Source organism: Dermacentor silvarum, chromosome 2 (assembly GCF_013339745.2).
Source record: "Dermacentor silvarum isolate Dsil-2018 chromosome 2, BIME_Dsil_1.4, whole genome shotgun sequence".
In the NCBI taxonomy this organism is placed as follows: Eukaryota; Metazoa; Arthropoda; class Arachnida; order Ixodida; family Ixodidae; genus Dermacentor; species Dermacentor silvarum.
The window spans coordinates 216,716,841-216,732,489 of NC_051155.1; the positions used below are offsets into that span (position 1 = coordinate 216,716,841).

General features: G+C 45.2%; 1 protein-coding gene across 1 annotated transcript; it reads right to left on the reverse strand.

Moving 5' to 3' along the window:
• Positions 1 to 6,639: 6,639 nt before the first annotated feature.
• On the reverse strand, positions 6,640 to 14,839 carry LOC119441222 (peptidyl-prolyl cis-trans isomerase). The gene is made up of 5 exons (XM_049663018.1): positions 14,768 to 14,839; positions 11,663 to 11,751; positions 9,876 to 10,160; positions 6,847 to 7,016; positions 6,640 to 6,781 (listed from the first exon to the last, which is right to left on the reverse strand). The coding sequence occupies exons 2-5, from the start codon at positions 11,669 to 11,671 to the stop codon at positions 6,640 to 6,642; spliced, it is 606 nt and encodes a 201-aa protein (XP_049518975.1). The 5' UTR covers positions 11,672 to 11,751; positions 14,768 to 14,839.
• Positions 14,840 to 15,649: the final 810 nt, after the last annotated feature.

The window sequence follows — 15,649 nt, forward strand, 5'->3', positions numbered from 1 at the left end:
CTGCAGTTCAATTCAATTTAATTCTTTTAGAGGTGGTCATAGCGCTAGAAGACATGGACAAGAACGAGAGAACAGGGCGAGCGCTAGTCCTGTTCTCTCGTTCTTGTCCATGTCTTCTAGCGCTATGACCACCTCTGATGCATCTAACCAACTAGTCCAAAAAGCCATACTTGTCAATTCTTTTATTCCCATAAGAATTCAGTCATACGTGCTGAAAGTGGGGAACGACGTGATGCAGAAGAACGACATCTTCTATCTGCTCTGTACGCGCCATGGCGGCGTACACACGCGCACACGCACACACACACATGTGTTTGTGCGTATGAGTGAGTGCGTATACATGCGAGTGTGTCCTTTCGCGTTCTGAAGCAATGTACAAATGAACTGCCAACTATATAGCCCAGATACAAGCTGTTCTGTGTTCATTAAAATATTACTTAAATGAGCTCTTTGTCTTTCCAACGCACGCTCACCTCTCCTCTCCTCTCCTCTCCTCCTAGAGACGACAGCTGCCGTTTGTGAGACATTCACTTTCCTGAGTGCCAGATAATATGAAAACGCAACTGTCCTTGTTTCAGACAACCAGAGAGTGGCAGTGCGGTATTTGGGGACGGACTACAAGAATTGGAGCGTCTGCTTCGGCTACGTCTACGGAAACAGTGAGACGCCGAATCAAATGCACTATAAACTCTGGCACGGACGGCACACATATTGGGCACGCCTATACGGCACGCGTTCGCGTAGTTTGTGTCGACACTTTCATTCGTAAACACTAAGCGGCTCCGGCAAACGAGCACTCACATGGATTAACTTCTTATGTACCACGTTTAGTAATGTAGCTGTCGGGCGATGACCATGCGTATCTGTAGCACTGGGCAATGTGGTTTCGGCTCGTGTTCTTCGGTATTAAGCTCCTTGTGTACACTGTTCACTCCATGATAGACGAGCTGGAAGCCACTGACCTCCACGCTGGAATTTACCGGCGGTTACTGGATCTTCAGTGTGGAGCTTCAGTAATCCTGCAGGGCGGCGTTGATCACAACCTGGCGGCCTCGTTTAGAACTCAAAGCTTATGCCTCACCAAGTCGTTAGCCAGCGCTGCAGGTCATCTTCTGTAAAGAATAAACATGAGCACATGTGGGGGAGCCCTGTGCTCACGCCTATACGTGTAGGTGCGTATATAGTAGTTTAACGCATATCCTCTTCGTAGGGGGCGTCCCTACGCACGCCTATATGAGTAGGCACGCTATAGGTGACTATTAAATGCGTAAGAATTTCTATGTTTACCCAGCGAAAAAACTGTCCGAGCTTCCGTCCGTCCGTCCTCCGCGTAAGAAGATCGCTTTCAAGTTCGCCAGCTGTGGAAGAATAAGAATAATAATAATAATAAAAATGTCACAGTTTCGCCCTAAGGGCGAAGCAATGAATGCGATAGCAACACAGCAATGTCATACGAAGTAAGGTGAGCGGCTTTGGTAGCAACAACACGCAGAACTGTTGTCGACGCCATCGGCGTTTTGCCCGCGTTAGCTCAAAATGCGTGCGGCGTTGGTGACTGTTGCTGGAGCCTCTGATATAAATAGGCACTTGGTGCCGCAGCTAAACGTCGCCTCCCTAAGAAGAAGAAGAAGAAGAAGAAGAAGAAGAAGAAGAAGAAGAAGAAGAAGAAGACGAAGACGACGAACGCGCGAGCAGTCGCACGAGCGCGTCGCTGTAACTACGTGGCGTGTGCAATCAGACACGCACTAGGCACACCCTTAGTAGAGTACACTCTACCCTTAGTAAGCCAGAACTGTGGAGCAGCCGTGGCTTTGGTTCGGAACGTCGTCAGCGCACCTGGCGCCGCCACCTGCGGTAGCTTGCTTGCCTCATCAGTTCACGTTGCGCCGCCTTCCGCAGTAGTTCGCGTCGCCGCAGCGCTGTCGCATTTACCGTAATGGCGCCAAGACGGCCGTAGCCGCACAGCAGTGCTAGGATTACCAGCAGTGTTGACTGTTCAACACCACGTCGTTACTATACCCAATGCTTACACATCATTCAGATAACTGATGAGATTCTACGTAAATTTTTGTCACCCCCCCCCCTCCCCCCCGTTTCAAAGGCGATGCCGATAAATCATCGTCATCATATAATAATTTATTAGCTCAAGCTTTGACTGTTTGGCGACTCAAGGGGAATATTTGTTGCCGCCCCCCTTCGAAGGAGGATGCCAGTAGAAATCACCAGCATCATCAGCTTCATATAAGCTTCTTCGCCTGTGGCTGTATGACAGCTAGCGACGTCACGCCACGTGTAGAGACGTGGCATAATCGTAGCGGAAAGCAGCGAAGCCGCCTACATAACCTTCGATGCGTATAATTATCGGTAGCTCACAGATATATAATAGGGCCCGCTCCGGCTATAAGAAATCAGCTCGTCGTCCACGGCTTTTCTCGATCGTCATTCAGTGAGAAACAAGATTATGATTAAACCGCTGATTTTCTTTCATAAAAAAGAAAGGTAAACATCTGTGGAACTGTGGAACTCGGCACTTCCTCATTCCTTACACACCGTTATAAAAAAAAAATTAGAGCAAATAGCTGCGAGCCATTCTCCCGGATGCATCGCGTTTTGTCTCTTGACTTCTTTGTTGATGCTTAGAGGCTGTTTACGCTAATCGCGTGACGTGTTTCTGACGCCGCGGGTAAGCCTTGGTTAACGCCGTAAAACACAATTGTATATTTCTTTATATTTGCAGAAGCTTCTACGTTCTTTATGTCATTCACCGCGTAATGATCTTATCAGTTAGTGCTTATGATCCCTCGCGTGTCTGCTCCAAGCTTAAATCCTCGTAACCTAACTCGGGTGGAGGAAGCCTTCCTCCGGAGACTTCGGACTGGGGCGACCCTTAATCCTTCAGTAACGTGAACCCAGGGTCCATGCTGCACCTGAAGTTTCCTATATATGAAGTGCCCGAAGCCCTCATCCCCCGCGTCTACAGCAGATGCTCGTCATTTGCTATATATAGCCTTGTCTAGCCTGGTCCAGAAACAAAAGCCACAACAAAATAAAGTGCTTAGAGGCGCCGGGATACGAACAAACCAGCCCACAGATTATGAACCGTTAATTATGGATGATTGATTGACAAGTTCTATAAGCAACTTACGCAGCTTCTTCACGAAGAAGGCCTGCACGCATTTACTTATTTATTTATTTATATTATGCTCTACGGCAAAATGGCCAATAATAACAAAAAGGTAATAAAGAAGTCATTCTCTTAACTATTCACACTCGGGTAATATTTATTTATTTATTTATTTATTTATTTATTTATTTATTTATTTATTTATTTATTTATTTATTTATTTATTTATTTATTTATTTATTTATTTATTTATTTATTTATTTATTTATTTATTTAAAATACCTTACAGGCCCATTTAAGGGCGTTATAGATAAGGGGGGACACAAAGTAAGTGTTTCAGCAGGAGTAAGCAATATAAATATTAATGCAGGCAGTCAGTCACAAGATAAGTAAAGCAAAGTTGAAGAATGTTTGTCTAGGCTAAGCTTTAGACAGCGTAAACACAGCAATATACTCATACACACAGAAAAATACGAAAATACAAGTATGAACAACAGGGAAGGAAAGCAGGCCAATAACATCCTTATACATTGTTTCTACAGGAAGCTTTGCAATTATTCGCGAAAGGCGTCACGATTTGTTAACCACGCAATGTTATCAGGAATACTGTTCCATACGGTTATGACAGGTGGCAGTGCTGATGCGATAAATGACAGCGTATTGCCAAATATGCGCATGAAACTATGGCTATTGTTAAGGCGACGTGACGAGCGCGCTGGTACTTCAGTGGGCAACACATGACGTCGATTACCATGAACGTATCTATGGAAAAGGCAAAGAAGACTTATCGTGCGACGAGTTCCAACTGGCTGGAGCGAAATATCTCCTTTAATTTTAGTTACGATTTAGTTACGATGCAAGTTCTGTCGTAGTTACTCGTGATGAAGCGCGCTACTCTATTTTGGATTGATTCTAGCATATAAACTAAATAATTTTGATGTGGTGACCATACTGAGGACGCAAATTCCAATTGTGGGCGAACAAAAGTCTGATATGCTAATTTACGAATTGTAGCAGGGGGTTTACGCAAGTTCCGTCGGAAATAACCCAGAGATTTTGAAGCTTTTGCGCAGGTAGCTGTTATGTGTGTGTATTCCAGGAAATATTAGCTGTAAGTTCAATGCCAAGGTACTTTTTGGACGATGTCAGAGGGACGGCGGTGTTATTTATGACGTAAGAAAAACGAGAGTTTGAATGTTTTCGCGAGGAGGACATAATTTTTAATTTGTCTGAGTGTCATCCGCCATGTACTGCACCAGAAACTGACAAGGTTAAGGTCATTCTGCAATAATAAATGGTCGTCAGATGTTGTTATCGTACCGTATAAAATGGAATGGTCTGCGAAAAGCCTTATCTGCGATGATATGTTTTGTGGAAGGTCATTAATGAAAATTAAGAAAAGAAGAGGACTAAGGACACTGCGCCTTGGGGTACGCCAGAAGTAACGCCAGAAGGAAGCGATGAGTGGTTATTAACAACAGTGAACTGGGGGCTGCCGCAAGGAGAGAAAGTTTCGGAGCCAAGATTAAGTTAATGAATCCAGTCGGAGCGCGCATAATTTTGAGATGAGGCGACAATGAGCGACACGATCAAACGGTTTCGAAAAATCTAAGAATATATACACAGTCAGACTGCTGTTCGTTATTCATGCTGGGATGTAATTCTGTTGTAAATTCGAGCAACTGAGTTTCACAAGATAAGCTTTTTTCTGAATCCATGCTGGTTAAAATAAATAAAGTCGTTTGATTCTAAATTGCTGAAATCCTAAATTCCAGACTAAGTCATAAGGAGAATCTTTAAGCAAGTATAGGACTCCCCTGGCTCGTTTGCAACAAAATTCAACGTGGCAAATCAGTTATGCGGAATCCCACAAGGTGGAGAAAGTATTCATTCATTCATTCATTCATTCATTCAGAAGTGACATGCGGTCACTAGTTATCTTTCGTTGTTCTTGGTGAAAACAGCCGAAAACTATTACTCATTTCCCTGTGTCACCGATTTAGTACATTCTTCGCACTGCAAGTTGTTAAAGTGTGGTCTCGATTTCTAAACCTGTTCCAGCACCCGTGTACGGCATAAGCTCTAGAACGCCTACGCTGGATCCCAAATACTTGGAGGAAGCCAGGGCGGTACTGAAGAAAAACGAAGTCGGAAGCTTGGAAAAATGCACGCCGATTTAGAAGAAGTGAGCGAAAGCAATACAAGTGCATCTGACACGTACACTAATCAGTTGCAGGTAATAAATGATGATACCATGGCAAAGATCTGAACAGGCGTCTGAGTTTTAATTCAGTCAACAAACATTTTGCGCCCGTACAAAGCTGGATGCATGCATACCTCAATGTCACTCAGAGTTTATATATATATATATATATATATATATATATATATATATATATATATATATATATATATATATATATATATTGTGTGCGCGTGCGTGCGTGCGCGCGCATGACTGACAGCCATCATTGCATGACGCTTTCATCGAGGATACCCGCAAAGCGCGATATACCGGCGGAAGACGGTGAGTATAAGGCTGTTGTATATATAGCTGAATTGGCGCGAATGAAAGCAATTCATCAGAAAAACCACGTGTTCAGCTAACCCCTGCGTGAGTTCGTGTGCATTGCACAGCACTTCAAAAATTTGGAGGACGTTTAAGCTTCGTCTTTAAGAGTGGAACGCAATAGCATTCAAAGATCCCTTGAATGCTTGCCAGGCTTCCCGGCAACTGCAGCTTTCTTTCTTCTCCACCTTCGCCACTGCGCGCCGCTACCGTTTTACGCTGCCGATGCTGCCGAGGAGGCCAGCGCCATCTGGATGGTGTTTACGCAGGTAACATACCCGGGCGCGCCGCGGTTGGTATGGTAGAAATGCTGGAAAAGGGGTTTGTGTTTGAGTTTCCTCGTAACAGAATTATGTTTTCTCGTACATTCAAATTACAATCCGACGCTACCATGTCTATAGGTTGTAGTTAAGTCGCACATTACAATTTTCTGGCGGATTTTACTTTGAGAAATTCAATTTTGTTCACTAACGCCTCTTCGCCACATGGAGGGCCTGCGTGGTCGGGATTACTTTCTCCGCTAACTCGCCGACGCCGGATTTTCTGCGACACGGGGCCCTTAACGCTATCGCGTTAAAATTTGTTTGTGGGCGAGACCGGGTATTGAACGCTCGACCGCCCCCCAAACGACGCGGGCGGGGCGGGCGTGCTCGACTGAGGATATACACGAGATTTCTGGTTCGATTTCTCGATCATTTCGCGATTTCTCTTTCCTTGCGCATAAATGAGCACCATACTTGCACATAACACTTGGATGCATTCACGCCTTTGAGAGCTTGAAAAGGGCACCCGCATAAAGAATCTACCAAAATACGGAAGCGCGCGCCGTTTAATCGAAGCGCGCGTCAATTTTAAGTAAACACGGTAACTGCATTGTCTTTAACTGATTGTAACTGTTCCGCTTAGCGGTCATTATGGCCTGCAGCCGCTAGATGAAGGTGCGCGGTCAGAGGCTTCCGCAGTTGGCGATGACCACCTCGGTCGTTGGCTTGCCGCTGATGGTCCCGTATGAGGCCATGCTCTTGACCACGTTCATGCCCTTGGCGATCCTGCCAAACACCACGTGCCTGTTGTCCATGAACGGCGCCCTGAAAGGCAATAGCCCCTATGACAGACGCCCCCTCTACATGCTCCAAAGAACGCGGCGACTTGCTTGGTGAGCATGATGAAGAACTGCGAGCCGTTCCTGTTGGGCCCCAGGTTGGCCATGGAAAGCAGGCCGCGCCCCGCGTGCTTCAGCGTGAAGTTCTCGTCTTCGAAGAACCGCTGCTCGTACGCCGATCGTCCGCACTTTTTGCCCGTGGACGTTTCGAACGAGCCGCCCTGCACGCGGGCGTTGTGCGGTTTCTATTACACTCGGCGCACCTTCCACGGGCCCATGACCGTGCGCGCGGAAATACAACGGATACGGCGCACGTTTAGTTCTATCAAGCAGCATACTCTAAAGAGGCACTGAAGAGGGATCCCAGACAACGCAAAACATCCTGTGGATGTCCCGGAAAGATCCGAAGGTCCTAGCTTTTTATGGGACATATACTAAGGACGTACACAGCACCATGACCACAATGAATTTTAAACTGAACATCTACTGCTGGACTTATCGCGAACCTAATATCCGAGCAACATCCTCAGTAGAATATTCTCGGGACGTTGCTTCCAGGGGCGCGTTCTTGTACGCGTTCCAAAATGGAACGGAGGCGTTCCGTTCCATCGAGCCGCACACGATTGGTCAATTTGAACGTCGCGGTTGAAATTGACCAATCGTGTGCGGCTCGATGGAACGGAACGCCTCCGTTCCATTTTGGAACGCGTACAAGATCGCGCCCCAGGTGTGTTTATTTGGGAGCTTCGTGCTTGCCCGAACGAAATTGAGTATAACCAAAAAACTAAATACAGATGGCACACTGCAATAAAAAGGTTTATTTGTAGACTGTTTTGTTTTAGACATTATTATTATTATTATTATTATTATTATTATTATTATTATTATTATTATTATTATTATTATTATTATTATTATTATTATTATTATTATTATTATTATTATTATTAAGGCGCACCTTCCACCGACGGTTCTCTTGAAGTAACAAAAGCAGATCTCGAAGGCTATGCTATTGTAAGTGCATAGGTGGTGCTGCACCCGAGGTAGTTCGTTTGAAACCGAACTGCTTTTTAATTGTGGCAAGAAACAAAGACAACATTTCTCAGATTTCAGAGCATATGAAAGCGCACAAATAGCATAACGGATCCCTACAATGTGGGTTCTCATATCCAAGATGCGTCATGCATATGTTAAACCCAATTTCTAAATAATGAACTGCCCGCTAATTACAGTGTCAAACAGTAGTGCCTTGGAACACGTCCTGACACCATCCTAAAATGGTCCTCCAATAATGTATCTGGTATATGTTCTCAGTATCTTCTTGGGACGGACAAATAGACCTGATCAGGAGCTAGTTAGGATTAGTGCAGGACATCCTCAGGATGCATGATTGTCCTGATGCTGGCATACCAGAGACTTATACTAAGGATGCATTTGCGTTGTCTGGGATATTGGATTAAGCTCTAATGGTAGAGTATTCCCTTCTGCAAAAGCAAAATAGACGCTGTTAGAATGGGCTTGTTATATATGCGATAAGGCATAAAAACGAAATGTGGGTGCCTTCGATGTCAGGGATTTTCGAGAACGTCTACTAGGGTCAAGTTGCTTGATTATCGGTAAAGTAGGTGCAATGCACGCTAAAGGAACCAAAGCCTCAACTTAGTAAGCTTCGAGAACTCCTCCGGCGGCAAAAGGCGGTATATACCAATAGGAGAAAATACTTTCAAATATGTGTCGGCCCACCCACGTATATACTATGGGGGGCGAAATGCGAAAACACCCGTGTACTTATATTTCGGTGCACGTTAAATAACCTCAGGTGGTCCAAATTTTCGGAGTCCCCCACTACGGCGTGCCTCATAATCAGATCGTGGTTTTGGCACGTAAAACCCCATAATTTAATTAATTTTAACCCACGTATACTGCGCGGAGGTACGAGCGCGAAATTCGAGAGGGAAGTCTGGCTTTCATTGTGTTTATTAATAAACGACCTGTTCCCTTCAAGTAAATGAACATGGGGCGTTCAAAGAATACTTTACAAGTCAAATTTATGCGGTGCGCGTATTTAGTGTCCCTTTCCATTTCCACCACCATTTCCGAGGTCAAGAAGGTCGGCGAGCGCTTAAAGGAAATTTTAATTTGATACTAAAATCAGTCTCGAAATGACGCACCCATGGCGTCATCATGACGTCACGACACGACAAAATTTGCTGACCTCGTGTGTCATTCGGGCTGCAGGTACGGTGGCGTCGCTCATAAAGCAATAAACGAGGGTGCTATATGTATAAACGAGAGAGTGTGTGTGCGTGTATATACATATGCAGGGTGTCTCAGCGAACCCTTTCAAAAAATGTAATGGTTGCCTGTGGCAGATAGCACAATTCTAGTTCATGAGCTGGTCTACTCGAAGAGGCGAACATTACTAGCACAAGAAATTGAAATGCATAATCGACTAATTAACAAAATTCACTAATTACGTTCTTAACTAATTACCTTATGGACCATATTGCAATTTACAAATTCTAGCCGTGGAGTTCGCAAGTCGGATCCACTTGGAACGAATTCTCAGGATGACACCAGTTTCGAGATATTAATTCCCGAACTTTGCGGAGAAATTCATTGGTAGTCGCTGTTACCTACAGGGAGTAGTCGACGGGGCGTGGATTTGGACCCCAATATTAGAGATCTCTGGGACAGACCTTCGTCCAGCAGTGGGTACAAAATAGGCTGATGATGGATTAACAAAGATGAGATTGTTTGGGCATTCATTCAACGCAGAAGGAACGAGAAGTCGAAAAGTGCCATGTCACATATACTCCTTCAGGACGCTTCGCATACAATGTTGCACTTGTTCTGGGCTATTTTTGAACGAGTCTCGCCGCTTATATTAGGACCTGCTGTCGAAGGGCTACCTGTCTGTTCGCTCGGATTAAGTCGGTCGTTACTACGACCAGCACGTGACGAACGACAAAAACACACAAGAGACGGGGGCGGGAGCTTCCGTCATGCCTAAAGCTAGACTTGACTGGATCAGTTTAGTCACCCACTCCCGTGACGATCCCTTCGAGGCGAGTGCGTACCTGACAGACGAAGTCCTTGACGATCCTGTGGAACGTGCTGCCCTTGTAGCCGAAGCCCTTCTCTCCCGTGCAGAGGAGCCGGAAGTTCTCGGCCGTCTTAGGCACCACGTCGGCGCGCAGTTCGATCTCGAGTCGGCCCAGCGGCTTCCCTTTGGCCATCAGTTCCAGGAAACAGTGCGGGTTCCTCGGCCTGTGCGCGTTCAGCGCCGTCTCGCAGTCCTCGAACAGGTCTTCGGTGTCCGACGACTGTCGACAATGCTGCTGCTCGTGCGACTTCTCTGCGAGCTTGTGCGAGGAGGAAAGAAAGGCAGGGAGGTGAACCCCATGTGGTTCCGGGGTGCTAGTCTCATGGGGGAAGAAAAAAATGGGACTAAGAGGGAGTGTCACGTGACAATCTTGTAGCATAGTCATAAAGAAGTTGCAGTGACTCTGCAACTGTGTGCTGGATGCCTGTGTGCTAGTAGATTCTCGAGGAACACATTTAGCGCAGGGACCGCACAGATATGACAGAAGTAAAGCCTAAACAAATAAGATATATTGTGTGGTTTCAACGTCCCGAAACTGCATATTGCACGGTTTACGAGTTGTGATGGACGCCGTAGTGGAGAGCTCTCCATCGATTAAATTTGATCACCTGCGGTTCTTTAACGTGCACCTAAATGTTATTCTTCTTCTTTCTGGTGTTTTACGTGCCAAAACCAGTTCTGATTATGAGGCACGCCGTAGTGGAGGGCTCCTGATTAATTTTGACCACCTGGGGTTATTTAACGTGCACTACAGCGCAAGCACACGGGCGTTTTTGCATTTCGCCTCCATCGAAATGCGGCCGCCGGGGCCGGGATTCGATCCCGCGACCTCGTGCTCAGCAGCGCAACGCCTTAGCTGACTAAGCCACCCCGGCGGGTAGTGCACCTAAATGCAAGTATACACACGAGCGCTTGTGTGTACGCATACATGGGCTGCTTGTATGTATATGCAAGTTGTTCTTTTTTTTTTTTTTGACAATAGATGTTTTTATGTTTTCACAATACGTGTTTTTCCGAGTGTGAAAGGAGCCCGCGAATACACGCAGAATTGCCGCGCGGCTGGTCGCTCGAGGCACTTTGCGTGTATTCGCAGGCTTCTTTCACGCTCGGAAAAACACATTTATGTAGCACGTACTGCGCAACAGAAAGCTGTATCGGGAGTTTTTCATGTGGCTCTACAATTTTCTCATTGACAGTTTGATAATTAGGACAGTACTTCTTGAGTTGAATATAACTACAATTAGCTAATTAAATATCAGTAACGAAAAAATTACTGGCGGCTACTCCGCTGTACTGGAAACAATATGCACTATGTTTGCTTCGCGTAACGTCGCTCCTTTTTTTTTTTTTTCTTTAATCGTGCTGCGTGATAGCTGGGACACCCTGTAATCGTGGAAGACCCCCTGAGACAGCATTCCTCATTGTTTCTTCTCCGCGGACGGTACCTGTACTACAAAATCTTGACCTTTTATTTTGCACTTTACTCTGACCCACCCGATTCTTGGCCAATCCCCCAGAGTTGGTGCTTGCCAGTATGTAACTAAAATCTACACCTGCATCTGCATCTGCGTCTATACAGAAGCTGATCGCACGATACCAAAAGTGCATAAGGCACATACTTTTCCCGGACAGCAGGCTGAGCGTCCCCGCCGAGTTACATGCGAAATAATTGATATTTTGACCAAGAAACTTGTGTACTTTCTTTTCAAAGCGCGCGGCAAGAAAAATTTGTGCGAACAAAAGGGGCACGGTTGAACTTACCTTATCCATGTCCAGCAGCTTAGCAAACTAATATGACAATTTTGGTTCTTGTCCAGTGCATGGCTGCCGTTCTTGTTCCTTACCCACTACTGCTGCCGGATTCGCCAAGAGAAAAAAAAAAGGTTTTAGAACGACTTTAAAATGAATAATAATTGTAAATGAAATGAGCCTTTGAATTTAAAGTATGCGTGTGACACATATTCGCCAGTGAACCACTAAAAGGTAGAGCTGCAGACATCACAAGAATTTTAAGAGAAATAAAATTTTGAGGAGTAATAATTTCAAAATATAGGCGAGGGATAATTTCGAATTTTTTTTCGTAGAAAAGCTTGCTCAAGCACACGGTGAATGTCTGTGCAGCTGTCGGCGACATAATCTTATAGCTTGCTTTTTCCTTTCTCAAAATTTGGTGGATAACACGTGGGCACCACTTTCTAGGTAGATTTTTTAGCTATGGCTTCCTCAAAATTTATTAAGAATATCTTTGTAATTTACCAGTACACGGGGGAGAAGTGAATATACTTGGGGCAAATACACACCGCGGCGAGCTCGACCATGTTCATTTTGATGGCAATATCATTAAAAAATATTAATGCGATTAGTATTCTACAAGAGCGGCTATACAGATGATCTGCAGTTAGTGAGAAACCGAAAAAGGCGTATCTATCTATCTATCTATCTATCTATCTATCTATCTATCTATCTATCTATATCTATCTATCTATCTATCTTATCTATCTATCTTATCTATCTGATCTATCTATCTTATCTATCTGATCTATCTATCTATCTTATCTATCTGATCTATCTATCTTACACGCCGACCCAGTGACTCAAGCTATCTACCAGCTTGGAGCACAGGTATACGCTCGTTGCCACGATGCCGTCGTGGTCGTTTCATTGTCGTCATTCCAACTTCGTCATCCGACTATCGTGATGCCATGACGCTATCATCATCAGAGTCGTCATTGTCACAAAGCCGTCGTCGTAACGTCTTCGTCATACCGCCCTTCGTTGTTCCATCGACGTCATTACTTCTTCGTCGTCACATAGTCGTCATCACTGCAGGCCGTCATTGCCAACCTCGGCAAGCGAGTGTCATAGAACGCCATGGGCCGGTAACTGAGAACACGTGTATGCCCATATACCCGAAGCAACGCCAGTCTCAGAATGATCACTACTGAATATACGTGTCTTAAGCAATACGTTGTTGGCTACATTGCTTGAATGCTGATCGCATTACTGTAGACAGTCATCCTAAGACGGTTTCTGCCGGGTTTTTTTTTTTTTTTTTTTTTTTTTTTTTTGTAATGGCAACGGCAAGATATTTTCGCGCAAATAATAAATGTAATTTACTATACACAGTGTGATCATTTTTAGATTTTATGCAATTTTTAAAAGTCGCCTGTGGAATAGCATAATTATGGTTCTTGAGCTGGATTATTTGAAGAGGCGGACGTTACTAGCACTAAAAATCGAAACACATATTCATATAATTAACAAGAATTCCCTAATTAACTTCTTAACCAATTACTGTACGGCGCATACTGCACTTTACGAATTGTAGCCGGTGAGCTTGCAAGACGTATCCACTTGAAATGGATTTCCAGGATGACACCTGAATACCAATCCCCAAAGTGTGGGGCGTGTGGAACGGAATACATGGGCGCTCCAGTTACGTTTGTCCTTCAATACATAAAAGAGCGTTTCGTTAAAAAAGTAAGTGAGCCAACAGTGCATTTTTACGGCTAGTTCGCTGGCGCATGTCTCAAAATTGGCGGCATTACCCCTCAAATTACCCCTGTCTTGCGCTAGCTGATTCCAACTTGCATCTGCAAATTTCCTCATTTCATCATCCCACCTAATTTTGTGCCGTCCTCGACTGCGCTTCCCTTCCCCTGTCACCCAACCTGTAACTCTAATGGTCCACCGGTTATCCATCCTACGCATTACATGGACTGCCCAGCTTCATTTTTTCTTCTTCATGTCAACCAGAATATCGGCCATCCCCTTTTGCTCTCTGATACACCCCCCCCCCCCCCTCTTCCTCTCTCTTAACGTTACGGCTAACATTTTTCGTTCCATCGCCCTTTACGTGGTCCTTAACTTGTTCTCGAGCTTTTTTGTTAACCTCCAAGTTTGTGCCCCATATCTTAGCACCGGTAGAATGCAATGATTGTACACTTTTCTTTTCAACGACAGTGGTAAGCTCCCAGTCAGGTTTTGTTAACGCCTGCCGTATGCACTCCAACCCTTTTTTTATTCTTGTGTAAATTTCCTTCTCAAGGTCAGGGTCGCCTGTGAGTAATTGATCTAGATAAACAAACTTCTTTACAGACTCTAGAGGCTGACTGGCGATCCTGAATTATTGTTCCCTTGCCAGGCTATTGAACATTATCTTTGTCTTCTGCATATTAATATTCAACCCCACTCTCACAATTTTTCGGCTAAACTCCTCAATCATTTGTGGTAATTTATCTCCATTGGTGCTGAGCCACACAATGTCATCTGCAAACCGAGGGTTGCTGAGATATTCGTTGTTGATCCTCCCTCCTAAGCTTTCCCAGTCTAAGAGCTTGAATACTTCTTCTAAGCATGCAGTGAATAGCATGGGAGAGATTGTGTCTCCTTGCCTGACCCCTTTCTTGATAGGTAATTTTCTACTTTTCTTGTGGAGAACCAATGTAGCTGTGGAATCTCTAGATATTTGCCAAGATATTCACGTATGCCTCCTGTACTCCTTGATTACGCAATGCATCTATGACGGCCGGTATCTCTACTGAATCAAATGCCTTTTCATAATCTATAGAATCCATATAGAGATGTTGATCGTACTCCGCAGATTTCTCGATTACCTGATTGATGACATGGATATGATCCATCGTAGAATATCTCTCCCTGAAGCCAGCCTGTTCTCTTGGTTGACTGAAGTCAAGTGTTGCCCTGATCCTATTGGAAATTATCTTGGTGGATATTTTATACAATAGTGAAAGCAAGCTAATGAGTCTACAATTCTTCAATTCTTTAACGTCTCCCTTCTTATGAATTAGTATAATATTGGCGTTCTTCCAGGTCTCTGGTACACTTGAAGGGCGGCAAGCTTACCCTCAGCGATTAAGGCAGCACTTCTCGGGTTTGTTGGTTCCGACGGGCCTGCGGCACTCGCTCCCGTGTCTAACCCCGCAGCGCCGTCGCCCTTCATGTACCCTTCATGGGCGCCGGCGCGCTGATAACCGTCGGCACCGACCCCAGCAATGGACTTCGCAGTGCTGTCGACTGTCAGGGGCGCCGGTGCGCTGGCTATATATCGCTGGCTCGACAGCTGGCCGTTTCGAAGCATCCACAATAGAAGCGGCCAATGCTCTCAGCTTTGCTGGTTCTGTTTATCGTAAAACAAACGCAACAGAAACGCTTAATTCCGAGCCATTTGTTGTCGTCGGCTCGAACCTTCTGTTTAATTTCCATGTACAAACATGACAATGTGAATACGTCTTCATTGAGCTGTTAATGACTTACCGGCCTTCAGTTCATCAAGTTGTAACTTCGTCATCACAACGGAGTATTTCTTGCCATCAATTATTAACTCTACGGACGAGTTCATCGCGGCGCAGACGTTGCAGAAGCAAACTGAAAGCGATCAGTTATGCGCACGGTTCAATATACGCGCGTTACGCCAGACGGCACCAGCAGTGCGCACCGGCACGGAACATTTTTATCCTTGTGGGGTACTGTATACCTCGAGATCACTCTAGATTTATTTGCGTCCGCCCTCCCAAGGAGGTTAAAAAAATTACTCCATCTCCCGCTGAAGGGAACCATGTATGGATGCGAAGCAGCGGGAAGATGGTTAGCTTGAGATGGTTTCGCGGCAGCGGCCCGAGCGCTCATCGCGGCGCTGCACAGGAAAGAGAATTAGAGAGAATGATGCGCGTGCGCTCCGTCATTTTCATACCACGGAACTACCGTGGCGCCCCCAGCGGAGTATGC